Consider the following 10,388-nt stretch of genomic DNA (forward strand, 5'->3'; position numbering starts at 1 on the left):
TCTTATACATATGCGTTAATTAGCGCATAGCTTAATCATCGTTGCACGCTCATGCCACCCGTTGGATTAAGTTTCGTGAACGTGTAACGTTAATTAAAATCATTTTTTACAATAAAGATCATTTGTGTTTTTATACAAGTATAATCAAAATAATGAAATAGTACATAATACAAAACATGTTAGGCAGGTTTGGACGATGGCAATGGGAAAGCTCAATTGCCGGCAAATGTTTGTCAGCGGAAATCAGTTTTTGCGTTTTCGGAAAGAAATATGTTCAATAACGACAGCCTTCGTGCTGCACCAGATAGAAATCTAACTGCCCAGACGTTATCAGTCGGGGCGAAAGTGATTTGAATGAACCGACATGCACACTTGTGTATCACATGCCGTTTTTTGTGAGTCGCTCACCCGAAACACACAGGTTTGTGGCATCACGTAAACACTGTTAATAGGGGTAGGGGCTCGCGTGGCGTGGCTTCAGATAAGTCGTTACTGCTTTTTTAACGACGCCACTGCAGGAAAACGGTTCATCTTTTTTAAAAATTTAAACTACTTTGTGTTTAACCGACAAAAGAAAAAAAGAGGAAGGAAATCGGTTTGGGGAATTTGTGATTTACGATTGTTCAACCGAATGACCATCTCCCTTTGACTTATTATAGCAAACCAACCAAAGTATCATACGAGTAGTTATGGGTAGCTACTAACTATTCTTTTTTCGGCGATTAAAAGTACGTATTTTCGGCGGTTAAAAATATACGGTTTAAAATACGTATTTTCCAGTCATAGTGTTGCCCGTTAACACTCAATTTATAGTATTGCTCCATCACTTTTTTCCGTTTTGTATGACCGGCTTGGTAATACTCGTATAAAACGTTTGTCGTGTTTGGCATTTACTCTTCTGTCCGTATTCAGCAGTTAATTACTTCTGCTGCTACAATATTTTGTATGTTGAGCTGCTGCAGCCTGCAGGTACACATTTGCTATGTAGGCCTAGGCCGATAAGTTGCAAGACGTTCTAGAATGTTTATGTTGGCAAGTCCGCTGTTCAAAGATAAAATCAATGCAAATCTGCAGACGGGAGGGGGTACAAACATTATGCACGTAAAATATCGCTTCGCAGCCGAATCAGGAATACTATGGCCAGAAAATTACAAAGTAATATGTACATTGTACATTGACAATATAATTATACGATACTTGCATGATGCTGCATCCTCGGAATTGGCTTTTGGCTACGCCCACTGGATCATTGCCGGTGAAACTATTTTTTAAGTGTTCTCACGGCCCACTATTCTTCAAACAAAAAATCAGGTTTTTCGGGGTGGGGTAGCCTCTGAGCGGCCCCTGGTAAGAAATTTTCTTAACATAGAGAGTAATTAACAAAACTAAGCTTGGAAAATGTGCATCAGATATTAAAATGCAGTCGTACAGATATATTGTCATGTCAGCGCTGCTCCCATTCCTCAACACACTGCAAATGTGCAACGCAATTCTTATAATTGTATATTATTCTTACATTATGTGATTTTGCATTACGTGATTTTGCTATGTGTGAAACATTATTTTATATAAAATTGGACATGCAGAAAGTTTACTCACTGTATAACGATGATTGTAGAGGTAGCTTATATGATCACATGCGATAATTTTATTGGTCAAACCAAACTCGAGGCACACGGTATTCGGAAGAAAGTACGCAAAGAAGAAAGCAATCACGGACAAAATAAAGTATGCACATTAAAATGTGAGTGTAATTATGTAATCATGAAAATTAAAACGGGTAATTTAAAATTTGTAACGTAAAATTGTGTAAATTTAAATACAAATTTTTATTAAGATGTGAATGTAAAATGAAAATGTAGTTAAAAATATTACTAAAGATTTTGCAGTTCGATAGAACGCCGACATGTTAACAGATACCTGTATCTGCAAGGGCCTTGACAGTACTACACGAATGCAAGATAGTAATTATGTCGGGTAAACAAAAAGATACGAACATCTTTTACATATGTACTGTAACTGCCCTCATATAATAATTATTGTACGAGTATGAGGCAATTAACAACTTCATCATAATCTTTAAAAATTACTTTCAAGATTTTCGAAAACGTGGTAGGTTAAAAAAACCGAAAGGAATCTGTGATGCGCACAATAAAAATATGTTTTCGGCAAGTGACTGACGACTACGAGAGATGAACGAGCACTGTCGGATGCAGATGCCGGCAGCGTTTGGCCTTTATTGCGGCATGACCGTGAAACCGTGCAGATAATGTACTAGACGCTGTTGTCTTCCGCTTCTTAGTTCCATTTCTGCAGGCCCACACCGTCATTACCGTACAGCACGCCCAGATTGGCGAGGTAATTGTCTTGCAGCATCTCATGATGATGACAAACAATTAAGCAACACGAGCGCGCCGTATATCCACGTCGCGGCTTTCGTGAACATGGTAGCCGTGACAATACAGCCAATGTTATAAGTAGCACAGCCATGAAAACAGAAGCCGCCGCCCGTATTTCCGGGACACCCGGTATTACGTCGGGAAGAAGGGGGAGGCTATCCCGGGCATCACTATGTATTGTTGTGGGATGTGTATTCTTGGTGATGATGGGCGGGGCTTACGCCACGTTGGGATACTACCGCACGTATACTGTTTACGGAACGGTATGTGATCGCGTTAAAATAGGTATTAAATCGTTCAATATTAACAAGAATAATTATTTACGTCATCGTTCATGTAATTTAATAAATTTCCATTTATGCTTGATATCAGTTATTGTTTTAACGTTAAAATGAACGTTTATATGCTGTATTATGTTTAAGTATTTATGGTACGTGATTATCCACAATATTATTGCATAATATTATTTGAATTATGAAATAAATACTTATGGCACTCTTACCAATTAATATAAAAATGCCATCTAATAGCTCAAATCACAATAATAAAGTAATAATAACTTAAATAATAATAATTAATAAAATATAATTTATTTACTTGAAGTATTTATAAGCACTGTTTTTGCCAATAATGTATTACAAGAAACAGCCTCGGCTTCGCCTCCGCGTTTCTTGTGGTCCATGGCCATTTTATTTGGATTTGAATGAATATTTATTAGATTAACATCAGTCTATCCGTCGAAACATGATCGGTACACGAATTTTCTATGAAAATCAGTTCATGATTCTCTCAACCTTGAAAGCATTCCCTTTCGCTGCACATACAGATAATTTTACGATATCCCATACCCGAATAGAAAGCCGAAATATCAGTCTATAAGTTGTGAAATTCGAAACAGTGATAGCGCACTGGATCACTAGTTCGGTAACTCATCACTTCACTGGCTCCTTTCACTGGAAGTTGGTGTGTGCCCAGTGGTGTATGTCCGGTCAGTAGTGGTGGCTCGATTACTTGCTTAGCTAACCGGTTCCGTTCTCCGGACAGTAGTGGTAGCTCAGTCACTCATGTACAATATACAATAATGACAGCTCGGTCACCCGCTCACCACCCGGGCTTTCTGCGCCGGACAGGAGTGGTAGCTCGGTCGCCCGCTCACCTAACGGACTTTGTACACTGAACAGTAGTGACAGCCGCCACTGACAGCTCGGTCACCCGCTCACCTAACGGGATCTGTACACGGACAGTAGTGGCAGCTCACTACTCCTTCACCGAACGGGCTTTTTGCGCCGGACATTAGTGACAGCGCGGTCACCCGCTCTCCTACCGGGCTCTGTGCACCGGACAGCAGTGGTAACTCGGTCACTCGTTCCCTAACGGGCTTTTTACACTGAAAACTAGTGACAGCTCGGTCACTCGCTCACTCGCTCACTCGGCATCGGACAGTAATGACAGCTCGGTCAACCGCTCACATAGCTATCCATAGTGGCAGTTCGGCCACTCACTGGCTTAGCGGGCTATTTTAACTAGAATGTAGTTGTAATTTGGTCAACTAACGGGCTTGTGCACTGAACAGTGGCGGTAGTTCTGTTTATCGCTGCTTGGCCGGCACTTGTTTAGAAATTGTCCTCGATGACAGCGTTGGATATATGTAGTCGTTCTTGTCGCAATAACGCCAACGGTCTGCTAATTAAATTGATTCCGATATTTTAATTAGCGGAAAATACTTTCATTTTTTAACTATATTTTATTTGGTTTACGTGGCAACATTGCCTGGTTAAAAATACCACGATGATAATTATATTATAATAATTTAGTTACATTTGGTGAAGGTAGTCAAAACTCTTCCGCTGTGGCGCTCGAAGCGGGAGAGGTTTTAAAAGAAATGAATACTATCTGGCCGGGTTTTCGATTACGGTCATTCAGAATATAATATTGGTTTTGGTCAGTCTTTTCTGGTTTGCCGGCTCTGGTGTATCCCATTCGTGGCAATATAGATCTGAATCTTGATAAATTGTAACAAAACGGTTGTTTTTCCGGAAGGCCTTATTTTGTGTATTTTTTGGAAGCACTTTGATTGCAGGGTGATAACATTATCAGTACATTCTGCGCCCACGGTGGCCCCGGTCCCGGACATCCTTGGCGGAAATGGAATGTAGAATGCCTCGATGGGGAGGCCGTCATCGGGATACTGTATGTACGCATTCCGACGCAACGTTTTTCATATGTTTATATAAATTGCTGCGTTTGACAGGGATTCATTGAGTGACTATCAGGTATACACGGTTTGCACCGCGCAGAAAAGTACCGGTTAATGAGATATCTTGTTGTTGTCCTAATTTGGCAGAATATTGGCAATGTGTGGTGCAAGTACATGTTTCCTTATAAACCGCCCACCAACGGCATTTATCCTTATTATCCCAAGTAAGTGTCTCCTTATCGCACATGCTATTACACTTTACATATCAAAATTATTTAAATTTTAATTAAATATATAATTGATTTCGGTAGTTGTTTCTCCAAGAACATGACCTTCCAGTTCTTCTGCTACACACCAAAATACCATGATGCGTCGGTGGACAGCTTTATTGTTGGTAATTACGATAACCATAATTCCATAATACCATAATCCTAATGAATTCCATAATACACCGTGTTATGAACATTATTGGAACACAAGGTTTTTATGACGATGACTTCTCCTTCAACATCTACCGGAAGACGCTGGATGATCCGTCACCGTATAAATGCTGTAAAGCACCGACGGGATACTACATCGATTATTCCTCCTGTTACTATTTCCCCACGCATGACCAGTACGTACTTACACTTTATCAATTAACAGTATTTTATTACTGTTATGCAGTAATGTTTGTTACTATATATTAGCGTTCTCATTGTTTTATACTTATTATTAACTTTACTGTTCTGATATTTATGTATGCATTTATAACGTATGTATTAATGGATTTTGTTTATTCTTAAAAATAACATTTATCCAACAGTAAAGCACTTGCTTCATAAAATTATGCTCAGTACATACTATTATTTGTAGACTCCTGCATTATTAAACAAAAATGCAGGCTTTCTGCACAGCTACATAATTTAAATTATTCCACTGAAAAGGCTTAGATGTATTAAGTAGTACATTGCGGGTATACGGTTAACAATAGTGCATGGTGAGATTTTGTTGGGGTACTTTTTTATTTCATAGATTTGTAATGCAACCTCCTCATAATGGCATTATGAATTATAATTATTCTTTACAATGCAGCGACTGCTACTTGAAAAATCGTGCCCTGCTTTGTAGATTTTGGGAATATTACGATACTCCCCAGTATTTCCTGGTACGTACATTTAGCATTCTGCGCTCAAGTGCTTAAACCGCACTTGTACTTCTAGGTTATAAATTATTATTATCCAACCTTATGTAATAATGTTGTATATTAAGTCGCACATTTATTTCATGCGTTGGATATTTGTAAAATGTACGAGTATTAAAGTAAGTACATACGTAATAAGCGAAAAAACACGCGCTTTATTGCAAGGATCCGCGTGTTGAAGTTTTTAACTGCAGTAATGCTTAATTTCAAACGCACTTATTCATCCGCCGCGGTAAGCATAAAATTATGTTAAGTGATTGTGATTTCACTTTGTGGTGCAGGTGTACTGTACAACAGGATACGTAATGACGGGAATAGGGAAGAAGGTCAATCCTTACACGACGGAAGCGCATATCGAATGGTACGTCGATGTGCGCACATATCTGTTACTTATTGTTAGTTTATGCTTGTCTAAAACGAATGTACTGTACACTGCAGGATCCAGTGCTGTCGTCTGGGCTTCGGCACGGTACCTAACATCATGCCCGCGCCACCACCCCTCGCCGACGACTATTATTATCCCAGCAATGTCTCCTCCTACAGCGGCGGGGAGGAGGCGCGTCCCAGTCGGCCCTATACCGGCCTTGGAGGGACATACGGCGCCGGAGCTAGCCAGGCCTCGGGGCGGTCGCTCTTCCAGGCGGAAGACGGGACGCTGGTGGATAAGGGTGTTGATTTACAGCACTGGGCCTCCATCGACGGCAAGATGAGCGCGCTCTGGCACAAGAAACAGGAGCTATAGCATCCATACTGACTGACAGATTATTTTGAACAGCAGCGGCGAACTCCGCTTTCGGCGCCGGTGGATGATATTGCGATTGCGCTACCGATTGTTGATGGTTGATTTTTCATTGGATTTTATTTAAGTTTGATATCGTGAGTCTTGTTTTTCTACTGTGATACTACACCAACGTCGTTCTATGTTTATCGTACTACGGTACTAGTACCATGGCATGCTAGTACTCTTGGTATCAAAGAATACTTCAGTTTTAAGCGAAAGTTTTAGTGTATGTATCCCATTTTTTGCACTACGTACCGGGCCATTTCCTTTAACGCATACAGTCCGTGTGTAATCAATAAAGCGCGGATACATGGTGTATATCACTTAACAAAATTATGACTATTAATTTAATATTTTATTATTACTTAGACGTCAATTTGTATACCATATAAATTAAATCGTATAAATAACCCGCCGTAGCATTTCGTTACATCATTTGTATGACTACTCGCTTACACCATTGATACTTAATGCCGTATCTGCTGCGTCACCTTCTGTGTCGTATGCTGCATTTCTTCGCATGAGATCTCACTTACAGAAAATTTACTCTTTATTATACCCGTTCCGCTTATAGAGATAACAATTAAGTAACTTCTCAACGCCTACTATTCTAGCGAACAATGAACATGCACGGCACACTTGAATCAATGTTGCTAATATGCTGCTAACCACAAAATTGTGCTCAATGAATAAACTAACCTAAAACTATTTGCGTGTTATTATTATCTTCGCTCTCTGTTTAAACCTAAATACGACATCGATTATGCATATTTGTGCAAGGCAGCGAATATGCACAGTCAATGGGAACCCCGATTATTCCTCCCGGATAATTATTGGCCGGGATTTATTATTACGTACGACGACGCTCAGTTAGTACAGTACATATTTGAAGTTAGGACAATACCCCAGTTTGTTTGGCTTCAAACTGCGAGACTGTCGCGCCACTAGGAAAAGCAAGACGATGGAACGCATCACTGAAAAAGCACGTCAATATTGACCAGCCAAAAATGATCGGCAGCTATAACAAGTACATGGGCGGTGTGGATTTATGCGACAGGTTCATCAGTGATTACCGGCCGATGATTCGAACGAAGAAGTGGTGGTGGCCATTCTTTGCCAACTCAATTTCTCTGATGACTGTAGCAGCGTGGCGTATCCACAGAGAGGTAGGAGGAAACCTGACACAGATCCAGTTTTTATCGGAAGTTGTCGAAGGGTTGCTTCTGTCGGGACTGCAAAAGCCGGCTCGTCTTGGACCTTCAACACCAGTGACCAGCACTGTTCGGTTTGACGGGATCAATCACATTGTGGAAAGATGCAAGCGAGGCCACTGCAAATACTGCCGGCGTAGTTCAGCGTGGCAGAAGTGCGGGAAGTGCAATGTCCGCTTGCACAAGGCCTGCTTCCCGTTATACCACAAACGTTAACTACGAAACTTGTTTGTCTTCCCTGGAAAAGGCTTTCCAAATTTTTTGCCATTTTTTCTCATTTTCTACTGACTGTGTGTGTGATGAAACGACTGTGCCGGCTGCGATCTGTATTTCTGCAATTTTTATTTTTTTCTTGACCACTGGTCATCTCGATGACCATCACAATGCTCTTGTTTTTAAGTACTCGTTGAGATCTGTTGTTTGAGCTATTGTCGTATCCCGTGCGATTTTTGTAACTATTGTTATAAACGTAATTAGATAACATGTCGGCCCAACATGGTTCCCATGCGTGTTATTTCGACATGGTCATCTCCCGCTTGACCTATGGTCGGTAAAATTTTGAAAAAAATATTTTTCTCTTAATTGAATTTTTTTATCCCAGAATGCAAATTTTCAAAACCGTAGTCCTATCCCTTCTAGTACCCGGTTTTCCTGGGTTAAGTACAGTAAAGTACTGTGCCTAGAGAGACAATTTCATAACCGTTTAATATTGTGCTTTATTTAAACCAGAATCAATTTTGTTAATATGCTGCAGTCTTGTAGTCATGCACTTCCGGTAACCGAAAACCATTAAATACGTTTTTCTTACAGCCGGAGCCTGGAACTGACAAGACCAAGCATAAAATACTTCACTTTCGAGGTATATAGAAGCGCCCCAAGTTAGTGTCAGTGTGAAATGGTTTCGATGTCTACAGCTAACTTCAGGGAATTAGTTAATGAGGATAGCAACAGGTTACGATACTCGGTGTCAGCACTAGTCGAATACCAACTACTTAACACAAACCAAAGATGCATGGGCAGATATATAAGCCGACGCAGTCTGGACCAAAAATTTTTGTAGAGCGTAACATTACCGTATTATAGTTCAACCGTATATGTGTTGAGTGTTGACTAGCATCAGATTAATTATTACCATAGCGTCCAGTCGGCAGCATAACAGTTCTCTGTACATCTCCACAAGAAAATGCAAACCTTCTTGTCTGTGGCTGTTCTTGCTGGAATCGGTAAGGCTGACCATTCAGATTTCATAATTTTATTGGCAGCTGGTCAAAGGTCAAGAAAGCCACCTATTGATAATAAATAGTTTACTGTTTAAAATATGGTAAAATATTTATGAATCGTAATTGATATTAACGTTTACTTTCAGTGACTTAAATATGTATGCAAAAAGTTCAAGTGTACTTACTGTGCATGTTACAGTTACCCTCGCGTACGGAGCCGGCGTTTTTGTAAGTAGCCAAATGATAATGCCATAGGAAGTGATTTTAACGAATACGAAGCGATTGGATTTGGATCTACCAACAAGCCTGTCAAACAACGCAAGAACGTGCATTCCTGGATGCTGGAGAACTGCATTAAGAATTTCGTATTCGAATGTGATAACGTTGGGTGAACTTAATCTAGGCTAACTTAAACTGCCACCACGAGACGGAAAGAAAACAACTCTTAGGAATTTCCCCCTTGAATGACATGTGTTGATTGACATTGTTTTATTAACGACGAACATTGTGCAATATTTTATGTGTTTGTACAATACAGGAAAGCAAGATGGTGGAAGTCAAATCCGTCGTTGTGGACTGTGATCAGGAGATCCTCTACACCGCCAGCGAATCAGCGAAGGATTGCTACAACAAATGCACGGAAGACGGCAACTGCCGAATGGCATCCTACAACATCAGGGACAAACAATGCGGTCTCGTTCCACCACAGTTCGACTGCACTTTCGGTACAGAGGTCTTTAACGATTACGAAGTGATCGGATCTACCAACAAGCCGTTCATCCAACGCGACAACGCATCTCTCGATGCTGGGGAGCTGAAGAATCAGAAAGGTCAAAGGGTGCTACAGGGCGCCAATGGTAAAAAAGCTCGGATCTCGGCTGATAAGTGCAAATCTCTGTGCGATTTCCATCCCAACTGCAAAGCAGCGTATTACACGGCAGCCCGGGGCCAGGCCGGTACTTGCCAACTGATGGCCAAAGCGGAACCGATCCGCCAAATTATCGAACCAACTTCGACGAGCATTGTCTTGGTAGCCCAGTTTTGGGGTGGATTACCTGCCCCCACTTGATGGATTTGGTTACTGTACTGTAGTTTGATAAAAACACGCCAAATAATCGTGTTAATAATAATTTGTTTAGTGGGAACTTGCGCAAGCTGTTCCCAATTATAACGAATACAAAATTAATAATAATAACACTCTGACGTTCGATCTGCTTTGCATGTAGTTTGACAAAATGTGAGTATACTAACCATGGTTAGGACAAAATGGTCGCATACCCAACATGTCCACATTCAGTACGAATGCAGCGCAGTGCACTGTACGACTGAGTTCAAAATGTCCGTTTCGTACAAGTGCACTGCACCGCTTGCGTACAGAATGCTGGGTATGGGGCTAT

At 40.7% G+C, this 10,388-nt stretch overlaps 2 protein-coding genes across 2 annotated transcripts; both read left to right on the plus strand.

The window, feature by feature from the left end:
• The first annotated feature begins 2,319 nt into the window (after positions 1–2,319).
• On the plus strand, positions 2,320–6,860 carry LOC129595316 (uncharacterized). The gene is made up of 9 exons (XM_055492281.1): positions 2,320–2,662; positions 4,480–4,589; positions 4,651–4,672; positions 4,744–4,820; positions 4,908–4,990; positions 5,077–5,212; positions 5,707–5,743; positions 6,061–6,140; positions 6,218–6,860. The coding sequence occupies exons 1-9, from the start codon at positions 2,489–2,491 to the stop codon at positions 6,519–6,521; spliced, it is 1,023 nt and encodes a 340-aa protein (XP_055348256.1). The 5' UTR covers positions 2,320–2,488; the 3' UTR covers positions 6,522–6,860.
• Positions 6,861–8,845: 1,985 nt separating this feature from the next.
• LOC129595317 (uncharacterized) lies at positions 8,846–10,080 on the plus strand. The gene is made up of 3 exons (XM_055492282.1): positions 8,846–8,994; positions 9,191–9,219; positions 9,530–10,080. Exons 1-3 carry the CDS (start codon positions 8,955–8,957, stop codon positions 10,058–10,060), a joined length of 600 nt encoding a protein of 199 aa, XP_055348257.1. The 5' UTR covers positions 8,846–8,954; the 3' UTR covers positions 10,061–10,080.
• Positions 10,081–10,388: the final 308 nt, after the last annotated feature.

This window comes from Paramacrobiotus metropolitanus, unplaced genomic scaffold, assembly GCF_019649055.1.
Source record: "Paramacrobiotus metropolitanus isolate TYO unplaced genomic scaffold, Prichtersi_v1.0 Parri_scaffold0000076, whole genome shotgun sequence".
In the NCBI taxonomy this organism is placed as follows: domain Eukaryota; kingdom Metazoa; phylum Tardigrada; class Eutardigrada; order Parachela; family Macrobiotidae; genus Paramacrobiotus; species Paramacrobiotus metropolitanus.

Excerpts from the sequence above, each read along its gene's own strand:
- LOC129595316 (XM_055492281.1), top strand. The coding sequence starts at position 2,489 with ATGAAAACAGAAGCCGCCGCCCGTATTTCCGGGACACCCGGTATTACG. Across the intron at positions 2,663-4,479 it reads CGTATACTGTTTACGGAACG|GGTGATAACATTATCAGTAC; the intron begins GTATGTGATCGC and ends CTTTGATTGCAG. Across the intron at positions 5,744-6,060 it reads ATACTCCCCAGTATTTCCTG|GTGTACTGTACAACAGGATA; the intron begins GTACGTACATTT and ends TTTGTGGTGCAG.
- LOC129595317 (XM_055492282.1), top strand. The coding sequence starts at position 8,955 with ATGCAAACCTTCTTGTCTGTGGCTGTTCTTGCTGGAATCG. Across the intron at positions 8,995-9,190 it reads GGCTGTTCTTGCTGGAATCG|TTACCCTCGCGTACGGAGCC; the intron begins GTAAGGCTGACC and ends TGCATGTTACAG. Across the intron at positions 9,220-9,529 it reads CGTACGGAGCCGGCGTTTTT|GAAAGCAAGATGGTGGAAGT; the intron begins GTAAGTAGCCAA and ends TGTACAATACAG.